The sequence below is a fragment of the Cinclus cinclus genome, chromosome 4 (assembly GCF_963662255.1).
Source record: "Cinclus cinclus chromosome 4, bCinCin1.1, whole genome shotgun sequence".
Taxonomy (NCBI): Eukaryota; Metazoa; Chordata; class Aves; order Passeriformes; family Cinclidae; genus Cinclus; species Cinclus cinclus.
In genome coordinates, this window is record NC_085049.1 from 46522167 (window position 1) to 46538659 (window position 16493).

Genomic DNA, 16493 nt, shown 5'->3' on the forward strand with positions numbered 1-16493 from the left:
TGTAGAAGAGCACTCTTGAGTCTTGAGTTGTTAAAGAGATTTTCATGCCATCTTTTGTGCTCACGTACACTATAGCGTTATAGCTGACAGAAAGGTGGCTAATGCATATCTTCATGCTCCAGTATACTCCAGTCGATGGAACAGCTTTTGTCAGTGATAGACTTGCAAGTTTATGATGGGAAGCAGCCTTGCAGGCAGATGGTTTTGGGCATATGTGTTTATGAGTAAGTAGCTTTAAGTCACTTTGCCTCCTTTGGAGCTGTGCTGAGCAGAGCTTAGATTCAAACAGCAGTGTTTTCAGTGGCATCGTCCTTTTCTGTTCTGTGGCTTGCACCTCTGTTCTGTTCGCTTTGGTTTTCCTGCTGAATGTACTGGCAAAGGGGTGGCTAGTACTCCTTCCCTGGAGAATTACAGTGCATGAGAACATGTGTTCTGCCCCTCTACAAGCTGCTTAAGACTTAGATATGACTCTCCGGAGGAAAAATGGATTATATTCCTGCTTGTTCTGTCCTTAGAATGGACAAGCAGGGTATGTATAGATCTTTGGCTCCTGATTTACTACTTCCTGATACGTATTTGATGATGATACCTCTTTTCCTTTTTAAACTGAATGCCTGTCAGTGGAAGAGGAAGTGAGGCTCATCATCTGGTAATGAAAGTTCAGGCAGGGTCAGAAGCTATCCAAACTACCCTTGGAGTCAGCAGCTGGGGTGGCACAGTATAACTTTGCAGCAGAGCTGGGCGTGCTTGGGTGTGGCAGGGTTCTCAGTATAAAACCGGTGTAAGCCCTGGGGAGGGGACACATTCCTTAAAGATCTGTGAGAACATGAGTGCCTTGGGGAGAGTGCAGTAACAGTAATGCACTGTGGAACAGTAATGCACTGTTCTGTCTTCTAATGCCAGAAGTAGGAGGCAGCAGATGAAACCAGCGGACAGGCAGGCATTTGGAATAGATACCACACAACAGATCACTGACGTGGGAAATGCTTTTTCATAAGGTGTTGCAAATGCTGATTTACTCAGAAAGCAAACAGCCAAATTCACAGAAGATAGCTATTAAGTGCGAGGATACTAATCTGTTTAGGATTTCTTGTGCTGTGAAGTGCTGGATGATGGAAGAGCAATTGTGGGAGGTACTACTGTATCCTTTCTAGTTTTATACTGTTTCCAGGTGACTGCTACTGGTTATTGTTGAAAACAATATATGAGGATTGGAATGATATTTGGTGGGACCTGATTCAGAAGCCTTTTGCTCTTTTGCCTCTGGAAAATGCACTCAGATTTGAGATTGCGATGTAGGTTTGCTACTGAAAAACTGTGTTGATACATGCTGTCACTTGTTATCAAACTTACACATTTGATAACACTCCTAGTTTTATTCTGTGTCTATGCTCTTGATGCAGCTTCTATGAAATAATGACAAAATTGATGATTAGGTTGTATGGTACAAAGACTGTACCAAGATGTTGTGCTTCTTATTGTATATTCTTATTTCATGGTAAAGGTTAGGATTCCTTTTGTTTTCCTTTGTGAGATAAACATATTAGATTGGAGGTTAATAAATTTTTCACTGAGTAACAAACCACATTTAAACCTCCCAGTCTATGTATTGGGAGGAAAAAACCCAAACAAAATGAAACCCAAAAGAAAAGAGGCAGAAGCATTTAATGTCTTTGTGGTCTTTCTGAACACAAAATGTAAAAGTCAAATATAATGTCTAATGGTAGATTGGTAAACAGGATTATTGCCTGGATGAAGTCCTCAAGTGTTCCACCCATTTTATTTTGCTCTGCAATGTTTCTAAAAGTATCTCTCAGAAGGACCAATGTATGCAACATTTTCTGGTTCTACTTAAAATGTGGATGTATATCTGTTGTTATTTATTTACCTTGTCCCACATTTGTTTATTCCTATTTTATCTTTCTAATTTTCAATTCATCTCCTTTAGCTTTGGAAGCTATTGAATGTTTCACTGTGCCTTAAATGATGCTGTATTTTTAGACAAAATGGAAGCAAAGTGTGCTATAGGGGCAGCCTATATAATACTGTCTTTTTTCTGAGTTAGTCTCATGACATTGTTAAGACTCAGTACTGCATTTACAGAGTCAGTGTTCTCATTTAGCCTTCCTAGTCTGTGATTAAATGGGAGTTGTTGCTTGTTTTAGTATAAGTTGGCTGACAAAAGCTAAATCTGTCGCAGGTGCTACAATTTGTGTATCAGAAAATTTGCTTTCCAAATACTAATTATTCCCAAAGTATCTTACTTCACACAAAGCACAGATAACACAGTCAGCAAATTTGTTCCAGTTTTATTGTTGTGCAGTAAATTAGGGTTTGTCTTCTACCATTGTGTAAAGAGAAGATGGTAGAAATTCAATTGTAGGAGAACCATTTGATGTACAACCTCTGATCTGATTTTTTTTCCACTTAATTCTCCCAATCAAATGCTTGAAATGTATGTTATTCAAATAATCAGTGCTGAAATTCACTTTTGTAACTGAATGAGCTTCTGTCAAGGGTCATGGGATAGTGGGTGACAACAGTGTTGTCTCTCCAGAAGTAATTTTAAAAATAAAGCATTTTATGCTTGAAAGACCTGGACCCAAGCTGGTAATATGCTTAAACTATTAATTTTGGAAGTTATTTTAATATGATGGAAGCTTATTGGGAATTATCCTTCTGGTTGTTATGGGACAAGAGTGAACCTTCAGCTTTTGAAACTGTGGCAGAATAACTGAAAGCATTCAGTTTATAACCTCCTCAGACTCTGAGTCACAGGTGGCATGAAAACACACATGTAGGTCACTGTGCACAAGCACAGAGTTGGATTTCTGTCACTGCTCCCTTTTACAACCCTAGTTGCCAGGATGATGTATTTTGACACTGAAGGGCCAGGATCTCCCTAGATTAGAGTTTGGAGTTCAGATGGACTATTGCTCAGTTAAATCTTCTGTAATGAATCCATCTGTCATCCAAGTGAATAAATTTCTGACACTAGACAAAGCACAATGACCTGCTCAAATAGCGACTGGAACTGTGTTTCAGCAGCTTCTCCCTTCATTGCCAAGAATTACCTAGGAATCTTTCCCAAGATTAGACATGTATTCTAAATATATATATATATATATATACACATATATATATATATATATATACACAGATATATATATGTAAGATATTTCTCTTATAGAATGGCTTACACAGAAAAGAGCCTTGAATGTTGTAAATGAAATTTTTAGCAACAATTTTTGCATTGCAAAGTAGCTTAAGAGACTGTTCGTTTATTCCCTTAGGATGAACAGATTGTATATTTCTAGTTTTTTAAGAACTGCAAACATTTATATGATTTAACTCCTAATAGCAGTGATGCACAGCTCTTGTTGTTAGTCTTGTGTATTGTAATACTGATTTTTATTTTTATTTCTGTAGGACTATTTAACCATTCACAAGTATGGCAATGCAGCCAGAAATGATCTCTGGAACACACTGTCAAAGGTAAAATGCTTTAATCTATTTCACTGAGGGAGAAACAGGCATTTGCTATGGCGTTTTTCTTGGTGAGATCAGGAGTGAATAGTGCATATTGAGATCTTCGAACCACAGAGCAAATATAAAAACTGACGCAAAAAATTCCATTTGAGTTAACCTAGTGGCAACATTAAAAATATGAGTTCTGCAGGATTTCTGTTCTTTGTTATGTTAGAATATATTTCCCTGCATGTCCTGTGTCACTGATGTGCAGTGAAATATACTTCGCAGAATCTATCACTGACTTCAGTGACAGCCACTGAAGCTGGAAAGCACATGAAAGTGCTGGGCTTTGGCATTTCCATCATTGTAACTTTTTCTTCCCCCTCCCTCTGCTTTTCTCAGGCAGGGGTCAGTTACAAGGTGTGTAAGCACTGACTTATCAAGCAGTCATCTCTGTTGTGATTTTATCTTTGCTTACAGGGACCTTCTTCAGCTGACATAAAAAGACCGGGAGAGCAGCTCAGACTTTTTCCACAGGCTTTATTTCTTCTATGAAGGGGTCCAGGAGCAATCTCCAAATGCATGGGGCACTACATTTACTTTTATAGGGTTTGGGGGGGATCAAAAGTACACCAATAGGATACAGGATTAACACACTTTAACCAACTACATTATCTTTCTTTGTTTGGGACAACCAATTATAAAGAATCAAATCTAACCAATAATATTCTAAAAAGATAAGAGAATGTCTACATTTTTCTAACATGAGTCATTTCTAGTTAAGTAGCTTTTCTTATCTCAGAGAAAATACCAAGGGGGCCTCACAGGGGTATCTGCAGAGGGATTAGTCTCCTCTACACATCATGTGTGTTTGTGATTTTGTATGGAGTTAAGATTTTTGTGAAGAACAAAACTATTAAAGATTTAAAGTGTTGTGTAAACAGAGAACTATTTACTGCAACATTTGGCATGCTGTAGAGGCTTATATTGCTATATCCAAGTTTGGTTTGGGTTCTAGAGCCTGGTCTAGGGCATCACAATGCTATAATTTTTGTCAGATGAGCGAAGCATGCCTGAATTTCTCCGCTATGGGACTAGTCTGAGCTAGTCTGTCTTCCCTAGAAATAAATACTGAATGGAGGGCAATGTGGAGTACAGTCAGGGAATTTTGGCACAAGTACCAGTTCAAGCCATACAGAACATGACAGTCTAGTTGTAACTATTGACACCAAAGCTAAGATTCAGCTGGAGGTCAAGACATCTAGACAAGCAGGTATATATAAATGTAAACTAGATGTCTAAGATCCTGGTGTTCTCACTGAGTCTTCAGTTTCTGATTCACAGAATTCTAACAGCTTTTACCTGAATTTATCCTACCTGCCTGCCAGCTGCCACGTGAGAAGCACGTCTGTTGTAGGTACACTGGTTCTGAAAGAATGTGTTGAATATTTTAGGACGTGTCATTTGATGCTAGTGAATAGGAACGACAAGAGTCTCAGAAATCTAGTCAATATAGTCAGCAGAGCATAGAGAGTAATTCAGTTGGCTAGGCACTACATGATTATTTTATAATAAGCCTGAACCACTGACTGTTGAGATTTGAGACAGTTGTTCAAATATAGGCAACTAGTGCCAGATTAGGTGCAGTAGGATGTTTAAGACATTCAGGTGTGTCTAACCAATTTAGCATAAGATACATGGGGAAATCTGTGCTCATCTGGAGTGGCAGGTAAAGGTCAAATGACATTAGTCACCTACATGTGGGCAACTGAACCAAGTCCTGTGTCTTTACTGACTGTTAATGAGAGTTGAGACAAATAACATCCAGTCACGTTTTTAAATCTGTCTTAGTCTGTAGCTGAATGTCACTACAAGAATCTTTCTTGCCTTCCTCTGTTAAAGCCTCTGGACAATGGGAGGTTGGAGGAATGAATGTTTTCTTTAAAAAACAGCAGAATCTGTAGCTAATAAGGTAGAACAAAAATGAGACTATATTCTAGTCCATAACCACTATAGCTATACTGTATGCTCATATCTACTGTTGCAGCTAATAATTCTGTTTGCCTCAGTCATAAATGCATTTGTTGCCAGCCCCTTTGTTCCTAATGCAGTGCAACTGCCACTTCAGTCTGTGGTCTTGGGTTGTTCGACAGCTAGGAGCATGTCCATTACTGAAGAACAAATGATGCCTCTTTCTCCTCATATGCAGTCTTATCTCCCACGATGCTGTAGTATCTCTTTGTGTTTCAGATAAAAATCCACTTGTAAAACAGCATTTTTATTGACATATGGAGTCAAATATGAACAGATTATTCCTCCATGTGTTGTGACAGGTGCAGTTTATGAAGCAGCAGGGCATATCTTGGTATACGTTGCCTCACTTCGGGCATAAGGGACAGTATTTTCAAATAACTAGTCATTTTGATTTTCAGAACACAGAAGCTCTGTACTTTTAGAAGTTAGGGCCCTTCAAATATGCCTTACTGTAGGTGCCTTGATCAACTACCACTGTGTCTTTTTTAACCTTAGCTGGTTAAGAATAGCTACCCAGTATTTCTGTGGCTCTTGCTAAAATCCTGTAAAACAGGTTATTTCTTCTGTTTCAGCAGAAATACCTGAATGATGTGGAAAACATGACTTTCTGATTGTCACTCTCCTCTCTGTCAAGATTACTCAACATTTATTTTTAAGATACACAGGGCCTTAAGTTCAGTTGTATAGTGTGTGTGTATTTTTACATGTTGATACTGCTTCAGTGTATTGAAACTTTTCTTTTTTGTTTCCAAGGCTTTAAAAAGGGTTGGAAAATCTGTAAATATCCAAGAGGTAATGGATCAGTGGACACTACAGATGGGTTATCCTGTTATCACTATCTTGGGAAATGAAACTACAGACAGCATCATAGTCATCTCCCAAGAGCGTTTTGTTTATGATAGTGATACTAAACCCAAGGATCCTGGCCGTGGGGACAACAGGTACTTGTATTTCTCAGTTACTATCTTTCAAGATGATGTAGTTGTTTAAGTAAGTGCTCTATGTGTGCATTTTTATGAAAATAGCTTTTTTAGAAATCTGAACATTACTTGGTATCAACAGTGTGTAATGCTTTATTTGAATTGTAGTAAAGTTGAGGCTCATTAAAAGAATTGGAAAAAAATGCCCATTTGCATCCTGACAGTTCTCTGTGGCAGTGTCTTGCCTCAATCCTCTGTTTCCTCCCCTTTCCTTTTGATTTTGTCACACTCTGACAGAAGATCTGTTAGTTCTTAAGAATTCTTTGGAGTGGACCTCTCAACCCTCGTACATTGAGTAGGCAGATGTAAATATATGTCAGCAACAGACCTCTCTTAACTTGGGAAGCAGTCAGAAGCTGAACTGGACCTCTGCTCAAGGCAGGAGGTTCCAGCTCTTTCATTTTTGGAGGCAGCTAAACTGGTCCTATAGAGCTGTTACACTGGCTGAAATCAGCATCTCTGCCTCTACTCCTTTTCCATTTATTAGCTTGTTTTATTTCTGTTCCTGGTGGACTCTATACTCTCGCTTTATCCCAGAGACAAGCTGACATTCTTGGCTGATCCTGGGGATTCCTCATTGTTTGAAGCAGTTTTGGCATTGTATTTTAAGGCTAAGAATAGCTGTTGCTAGCTGATGCTAGAGAATTTCAAGATGGCCTTTGAAGTTTCTGTGTTGAGCAGTTCATGCTCAGTGTGAAAGAGGGCACATCATTAACCTGGAATATTCTCTGTTTGTCCAGTAGATTTAAATTTTTAAAAAGTAGAATTTAATACAAAATTTTGATTGACATGTCCAGAGCTTGTAGAATATTCCTGTTGAGGAAGTCCTAAAATTATAGTAATGTGTACTGGAAAGTGTTTAGAAGTTCATAATCTTTTTTTTAGAACATGAATACTATGGAAGTCAAACATGACAGAGTAAATAGTTGTTTTTCTGGCTGTATTGGAACAGCCTAACAGAGTATTAAGCATCTGTCTAAAATCTGGGCTGAAATTAGTTCATTTGTGAAAAAGAGATTAAACAACTGAATGTGGACTGTTGGAAGTGCTCAGGACTCACAGCTCAGTGCAGCGGGAGAGAGATTCTCCCTTCCTATCTTGAAAATTTCTTTTGGGCAAGTGTATATATGTGTAATGTAATGTGAGTGGAGTTAACTACTCAGAAGAACAGCAATTATTAGTTTTTTGATTGACTGAAACAGATATGTTAAGCCTTCTAAGGATTGTAGAGACTTTTCAAAATAGATTTTCTATGTATTCAATATTGGTTGATGTAACTGCTGCTGTAATTTATGAGTAAAGACCACTGGGTGTGTAAGTGATACCAGGGTGATACGATGTGTTGACCCTGCCTAGATGCCATGAGCCTACCAAAGCTGCTCTGTCACTGCCTGCCTCAGCTGAGCTGGGGAGGGAAAATATAATGGAAGACTCATGAGTTGAGATAAGGGCAAGGAGAGATCACTCACCAGGTACCATCATGGGAAAAACAGACAATTTGGAGGGGGTGGAGCGGGAAATTATTACAAATCAAATCAGAGAAAGGTACTGAATAAATAAACAAAAATCTTAAAAAACCACTTTCCCTGCAGCTGTCCTTCTTTCCAGACCTCACTTCACTCCTGATTTTCTTTATCTTGTTCCCCCCAGCAGTGCAGGGGCACAAAAATGTAGCCTGTGGTGAGTTCATCACACATCTCTGCCACTCCTTCCTCCTCAGGTGGAGGGCTCTTGCTGCAGCGTGGGGTCCCTCCCACAGGAGGCAGTCCTCCACAGACTGCTCCATCATAAGTCTTTCCCACAGGCTGCAGTTGTTCACAAACTGCTCCAGTGTGGGTCCCTCTCTCAGGGAGCAGTCCTTCAGGAGCAGGTTGCTCCAGTGGTGGGTCCCTTGTGGGGTCAGACATCCTGCCAGGATGCTGCTCCAGCCTAGGCTTCCCATGGGGTCATAGACTCTTTCAGACCTCCATCGGATCCAGTGTGGAGTCCTCCAGAGGCTGCAGCTGGATCTCTGTTCCTCCATGTATCTCTGCAGACCAGAGGGTCAAATCCTGCCTTTCCATGGGCTGCACCATGGGCTGCAGGGAAATCTCTGCTCCAGTGCCTGGAGCACCTCCTGCTTCTCCTGCTGCCCTGACCTTGGTGTCTGCAGGGCTGTTTCTCTCGCATAGTCTCCTTTCTCCATCTGCTCTTTCCCTGCAGTTTTTTTCCCCACATTAACTCCAAAGTGCTACCGGAGTGACTGATGGGGCTTGGCCTTGGCCAGCAGTGGGTCTCTCCTGGGGCTGGCATTGGGTTTGCTAAACACGGGGAAGCCTTCTGTCAGCTTCTCACAGAAGCCACCCCTGTAACACTCCAAAATCTTGCCATGCAAACCCTATGCAATTGAGAATTAGACTTAGTTTTATTTTCATACATGACATTAATTTGTAATTCAAACTGTATGTTGTCATATGTGGAATGGGCGGGACAACACCACCAGGGCAAATTCTGCTGAGTTTTTTCAGAGACTTTGTCCACAGATTTTATTACAATTCTTCTTTCTAAACATTGGAAATAAGATTTGGTGCTAGAGAGAGCACAGCGAAAGATATCCATGTGAGTCCTGACAGGAATTTAGCAGTATAATACATATATGTATCTCCTTTGGCAGGTCTCTTCCCTCTTTGGATTGTTTTTTCCCTATGCTTCCATTTCCTTTTAAGCAAAAAAAGGAAAGAAGCCTCTTGCTCAAGGAAGGCTTTACAGATGAGTTGTTTACTCCAGCCAGTCAGCAGACTGGCTAATTAGCAGAGCTAATTTGCTGCTTCCTAGTTGAAGTTGTGTGGAAGTGTTGTTACGTAAGTATAAACACCAAAGAACAGGAACCATATACAGTTAGCAAAAGGTGAAACTTACCTATGCCATTCACCTTTCAAAAATCATCCATCAACTTACATTAAAGTCCTATGGCTTAGTTATAAATTGGTGTCTGAGTGTTATAACACTGATCATGCAGTTTGTTCATGCACAGCCCACAGGCACATGTGGCTGGGTATGCACAATGGCCATGTGTCAATAATGTCCTTTCATACCAACAAATCAAATAGGTTGAGATACTGAATATAAATTTAATCTTTTAGTTGCTAGTGACCTAGATATTTTTCAGTTTTTTATATTTTTTTTTCCACTGCTGAAGTGACTATTGCTTCAGTTACTGTGAAAGCAGTAGACAGGGAAAATCACATTACTGAATGGTCTTGGTTTTTAATATTGAAAGGGCTGAACTTTGTATGACGTGACACAGTTTTTCTACAGATACACCAAGGGGTGTGGTAGCACTGTTGCGCAGTGCGGTGTTGTGGCTTGTTCTGTGGGTGGCTTTGGTCAGGAAGCTGGCAAGGGTTTGCTGATCTCTGGTGATGAGATATATATATATATATGTATAAAATCAGCATACAGGCTTTGGGGGTATTACAGATCAGTGGCCTAATTCACTGTCTAATAAAGTTGGTGCTTACCTCCCCTGCATGACCCGTGGATTTAGGCGTTGGACTCATGTCTCCCTGGGGAGCCGTAATAGGCACTGTAAATAACAGAGAGCAAATGGTATTTATGCCACATCTGAGGCTGTGCTTTTGCAGGGCAGGCAATGCTGGCTTCCTTAAGGTAGTTTATCTATGGATTAATTGTGATGATCATTCTAAACACCATAAGAAGTAGATCTGCACAAAACACAGAAAAATGCTCGGGTCCAGGCATTTCCAGGAGTTTATCATCTAAACAGACAACACAGTGTGCACTAGAGGGCTCCAGGGAAGGCTCTTAAAGCATCCATCTACTCTGTAGTCTTTCGTTATCCAGAGGTGGGGCTGTAGTTTGGTATGGCACAGCAATAAATGTCAATTCTATTGCCTTCAAAATGATGAGGAGTTTAAATTTTTGGTTCAGATGCTGTCTAGGCAAATTTAACTTTCCCTTACTGTAGAAAGAGTCACCTCAGAGCAGGTCTTTCAAATGTATCTACTGCATAAGAAATGTAAATAAAGAGGCAACTGAATATTTTGGAACCATTCTGGTTTTATAAAATATATGTGCTTTTCTTTATGCTGTGTATTTTTGCAGCAATTAACTGTTTAAAATGGATTGTGAAGCTGCATATTTAATTTTTAACTCTGAAGTCATGTAGAGGAAGACAGAAGCAGCAAGCAGATTTTTCTAAGTGATAAATGATAAAATTGAAAATTGTTGATAGCTTTGGCAGTGGTTGATGCCTAGTCCATTACTGTAAGTGTCTTTAATTCTTCTACAGAAGAGAATGATTACACGTTTTCCAATCTCCTGTATATTTGTGCTCCTTGTCATTATACATGCAGAAAGACGTGTTTCAAGAGCCATACATATACAAATTGTGGTTTATTTCTGTGCATATAATTGACTGTATGGCTTGCTAAGCTCCAACATTTGGACTGAAATTATAGAAGGTACACAGTTTCACTTCTTTGTAAGCTGAACATAGATTTTGCTTGACACTTTTGTCTTCCCATGATCCATAGTTCTTGTTTTATGAGAAAATAAAACTAGCAATGGCAGACACTGTTTCTAGAAACGTCATTCCTTAGAAGGGCCAAAATCACCAGCTTTAATTTGAGTACCAAAGCCTTTAGTTGGTATAGTGTTTCAGTAGCAATTTCAGCTTATACAAGCCAAACTTTAAAACTCCTATTACAACTGGATAGTTCATATTCTATCCCCATATAACAGCCATTTAGTTAAGTGTAGGTTTGGTCTTGGACTCCTGTATAACCCCTGTGAGAATAGATTATGCCCTTACCTTATAAGGCTCCAGGGGAGAAGGTGATATTCCATCTGACAGGGTTCAATGGGTTTCCCTGCTTACAGAAAATGATGATTTTAAGGCACTAGCCTCATCCATCATTACAAAACATCTCACAGATATGACAAAAAATCTTATGAAAAATAATCTGTGGTCTAGACAATAAGCTAACCAGTTTTGATGAAATCCATAAACCTTTTATATGCTATATTGAAGAGCAGACCAAAGCTTTCTGGTTGTGGGTGTGTTTTGACCTCTAAAAATATACAGAGCTTGTCTCTGTAAAAGTGGAGAAGTAACCTTTCCAATGTTATCAAAATAATTAAGTTAATGTTGCTGGGATAATATTCATTTATACAGTGTTCTTATCATGCATGCAGTTTCCATAGCTAATCTTTGCTTTTTCATGATAATATCCTAAAGGGAAATGTCTTGCTACTGAACATAGCTAGCTGTGAGGAAAGAGAAAAACAGGAAGATGAACAGATTGGGATATGGACAGGATATGCATACATGCTGTAGTGTGGTAGTCTTCAGTGCCTTTCTCTGTTTAGTTGAACTGGGGAAAATTCAGTTGAACAGTGCAAGCCATGGACATGACCAGCAAAACCAGAGCTATACAGACCCATGGTTCTAACACCCTGTAGTAATTGGGACAGCTGAAAGGCTTTACAGTGGGCTGCAGAGCTGCTCAGCAGTCATTCCACTTCAAGATGAATGATTAACTGCAGAATTTATTTCCCTTCAAGTCTCTTCTGAATTTCCTAGACATAGCTCCTTTATTTATTCAGGCTTTGCAGAAAAAGGTCTGTGCTTGTCCCTTTGCCGATAATGATTTGCATAGTAATACCATTGCTGTGTTTGGATATTGCCATGTGTATTTTTACATAGTTGTATAGCATTATTTCTTGAGCAGTGATGGGGAACTTACTCTGTCCACTCATCAGCTAAGGAGCAGGTTAAACACAAACCAAAATGCTAGGAGCACAAGGGGAATGCTGATTAGTATCTTCACTATGTTCTTAGAGCAATTGCGGATTAATGTAGCATATGTAGTATTAATTATGTAATAAAAAAGGACCATAATATGGACAAATATTGTTCCATAAACTGAGGAAAGAGGGCCAAAATATATAAATAGAAAACAAAGTGCTCATTTACCTCCCTGTCTGTGAGAAATATCCTCTCATCTTCCATTTTCTCAGGTCCTTTGAGTGCTTTCTTGTTATGCCTTTCATCTTTACTATACCTGAAACATTGTGCCTGTATCAGTGTTTCTACCAGAAACAACTATTGTGTTGTTACCTAGGGAGTAGATGTGGTACCCCTGGTTCATCTGGAGTGACCTAAATGTCTCTATATCAGCTGTAATAATGATGAAGGGAACAGGCTCCAGGAGAGGAATGTACCAGTGTATTAGGCACAGAGGGAATGGACTTAACAGGAATGAGATGAAAAAATCAAGAATCCTTAGTGGATCACAGAACTGTGTGAGAACACTGCTAGATATTGATTTAACCATTTTTTTAGCTGGTCAAGCAGGGACTTGAAAATACTTGTTCTTGCAGAAGAGTGAGAAAGCGTGGGGCGCTCCTTCTCTTGAAATGCACACTGGACTGGACTCCAGCTGTGTGGCACCAGTAGATCTTGTCCTTTGATGTGCATAAGGACAGTCCTTATCCTGAGCAGCCTGAGAGAGGACAGTGCTGTGCTGAGTGCTGCTTCTCCATAGGAACAGGCAGAGGGGCTGCCTCTGTGAATGACCTGGAACAAGCCTGTCTGCCTTGGGCACATGATGGAACAGTGCCTTTGCTGTTTTTACTAGCCCAGCCCTTGTGCTGTGCACTCCCTGTTGCAATAGGATTTTTTCTTTTCTGGAAAAGCCACTGGAACCTCCTGGTTTTCTTGCTTTTGCATTTGTAGAGGCTTTTCTGATTGCTGCATTTAAAAAAAACAAACAAACATCTGAATAGGAAATACTCTTAAAATCCCTTCCAGTACATATCTGTGTTAGTGTCTCCAACAAAATTTTGCTGCTAGCAAAGACAGCAGAATTACCAATTGTAATTTAACACTTCATTTCCAAAACCATTTCAGAGCTTCTATTTGCAAGAAACTCTTCTCACTGGGAAACTTCCAGGACACTCTGGTGTGCAGTATATAGACAACTTTCTGTGTTAGAATTTGCAGAATGCTAAGGAAGGCAAAATGAGTGTATTGTGTCATTGCTTCCTGTGTAGTGACAGCACTTGTATCCTGATTGAAGTTAGTCTGACAGAGAAAAGCTGCTGTTGTATTTTATTGATGTGCCACTTTCCTCATCTTATTTGCTGACATTAACTCTCAGGAATTGCTAGATAGCCAATCTAGTTAATTGACTCACATTAATTAGATCAATTTCGTGCTGAGGAAAGGAGCGTGTACTTGAGGGCAGCGCCGTGTTTTAATAGAGAGTGAAGTCTTTGGGAGATGAAGAGGAGTACAAGGACAGCAGTGCTTGTGGAGAGCTGTTTTACATGCAGGGGGTAGGAGAGACAATGTGGCATGGCGGGGTGCAGGTGTGAGCCAGAGTTGTAGCATTAAAGTTGTGGAGCTGGAATAAGGAAATGGAAATGGGGTTTAAAGTGAGGGCTTTAGCAAGGGAAACACTAGACTGGGGAAGGCCCAGACATCATTTGGTAGAGACAAGTTTTATAGGAGGGATGAGGGCGGATAAAGGTCATATTTTGTTGGCTTTGGAAAAATGAGAGGTGCGAGTTCCCCACTGTAGATCAGAGAATAAAACTTCTAACAGGCTCAGTTTTAAAGTTGCTGATAATGGCTTTGTTTTCTTATCCCTTTGCACGAGCCTTCACACACAACAGTAGAATCTTGGGTTTTATGGGGGAGATACTTTGGTGGGGGACTCCTAGGATTTTATGGTGAAAGAGAAACCATCATAGGAATTATATTTTAATCTTTCTTAAATTCACAGTATTCAGAGGAAAACTCAGAACTGAGCACTGGAATATGCTGAAACATATTTGGTACTTAGTCTCAAAACATACTGGAGGGTTGTAAACATAGCTGAAGTGCTGCTCTCTTATTCCTGTGTACCCTTCTCAGTCATAATACATCCTTGTGCTCCACTCAGAGAAATCTCAGATCTGTGCTCTGGTCAAGGGGTTATTCTTATGGGTAAAGGATGACACAGACATGGGGTTTGCATGATCAGCACCTCGTGTGCAATTCTGCAAGTGTTTTGCACTGGTGCAAGGCAGAACAGAGGATGTTGGAGAGATAAGAGCCATTATTGCAGGCTAAAGAGGCAGCTGTTAGGACAGACACTTAACACTGCTAAAGTTTCTTTGTATCCATCTTTGATTCAGCACTCAAAGTTGCTTGTCACTTTTGAAAATTATGCCTTTTGTGCTTTAGTGGAAAAGGTACTGTTAGGCAGGGAGGAGATGGCATGTGCTGACGATGAATTTATAGTATTTGTTCTTTGCCCACATAATTTTTCTAAATTTGGTAAGGTACGCTGCTAGCACTTGCACTAAAATGACTCAGTTTTAGATAGCTTCACAATATTAATAACAACCTCATTTATAATTTATTTTGGAGGAAATATTTAGCTAATATTATGCAGATTTTTATAGAGGGTTTAGTAATCAGATAATTATATTAGTTATGCTATGGTGTGTTATTACTAGACAATGTTTTATTTTTTCCCTCATATTTGGTAATTCAAATTTACTCATTTAAGTTACCTTGTGTCTACCCTTAAAAAACAAAAGGATAATGAAGTTTAGACAGAATGGCCAAAGACATACAGCTGTTTTCTAACAGAATATGCAGACTGTCATCTTAAGGCAAACCCACAGTGCAGAGCCGCACATGAGCTCTTTCATGCTAGGGCTGCTGCTACAGCATTGAATCTTTATGTCTGGAACTTTGTGTTGTCATTACATTGGTAAGGGCATTATATTTTGCATAAGACTTCTGGAAAATGTAATTGTTTTCCCTTTTTCTGATCTAGGATTTATTTATTACCAAAAATTATTCCAAAGATTCTTGTGAAATCCAGAAGGAATTATGGCAGAGTAAAGGGAAAACACAAAATCTGCATTTTTAATACATTGCTGTTAAACATGTTAATCACTGTTATGACTAAAGATGGATTATAGTGTCAATTATTGTTTTAAAATACATGCCTCTAAAATTAATTCCTCTAAAATACATTCCAGCAATCCTGTACTGACATTGAAGGTATTTTCTTGCCATATAGTTGTATTTAGGTCCTTATAAGAAAGAAACCTAAACAATCCATGATCTGTTGTATAAACAGTTGCTCTTAGAAGCAGCTGTCAACCTTTCATTTAGAGTATAGCAACATGATTGCCTTTTTTAATGTTTCTAAAGGAAAGCATATATAATAGAAAAATATATAAAATTAGCAGCTGTATTGAGGCAGTCCTGCAAATAAAGAAGCTTAAAATCAGAAGCAAGTAATCCTAGATGTGCTAGCCTCTTTCAAGACTAGAATATAATCTTCCTAGTCACTCTTATGCAGTTTTAAATATTTCTACAAAATATAAAGTTTATTCGTGGTTTCCTTAATGTGTGCTGCTAAGTATAATTTGTATTCAAAATTATAATAGGTTCAAAATTCCAAATACCTTCCAAATCCCAGAGTTTTGCTTCCCTCTGAAATATATATTAGCTGCATTCAAATGCCCATCCAATCAAAGCCTCAGTCAGTGTAGATAAATCTTAGTAGTTAAGAGGCAAGACTGCTCTCCAAATTGATTTCTGTTCATCCATGAGACATCTTCTAAGTCAACTTCTTTTAAAAACTTGAAATACTCTTCAAAATCTGACACCTCGGGTGTGAAGCTCATTCAGAGCCACCAAGTGGTGAAGCCATTGTCTACCTGGCAGCACCTACCACAGCCTGACCCTGTTGGGTTGTTCTGGCTGGTAGGTTGGTCTGACTGAAAAATTTAATCACCTCTGTAGTTGGGGCATTAGGGAGAAAGAAGAGAAGAACTGATACAAAGAGCTCATGTAGGTTTTGACAGTGATGGTAACAAGAAGATGGTAACAAGAACACCAGTAATGTCTGAGTAATAATGTGTGCCTCACTTGGAATTTTGTTCCAGTACTGTGTGCGTATTATATTGCACCCTACCTTCACTGTATCAGGACTCTTG

General features: G+C 39.3%; 1 protein-coding gene across 1 annotated transcript in view; it reads left to right on the forward strand.

Moving 5' to 3' along the window:
* TRHDE (thyrotropin releasing hormone degrading enzyme) overlaps nt 1-16493 on the forward strand; it is a 197339-nt gene that overhangs the window by 123420 nt on the left and 57426 nt on the right. Inside the window, exons 8-9 of the mRNA XM_062491203.1 lie at nt 3430-3495; nt 6259-6446. Of these exons, the coding sequence (XP_062347187.1) occupies nt 3430-3495; nt 6259-6446 (254 nt within the window). The remainder of the gene's footprint in view (nt 1-3429; nt 3496-6258; nt 6447-16493) is intronic.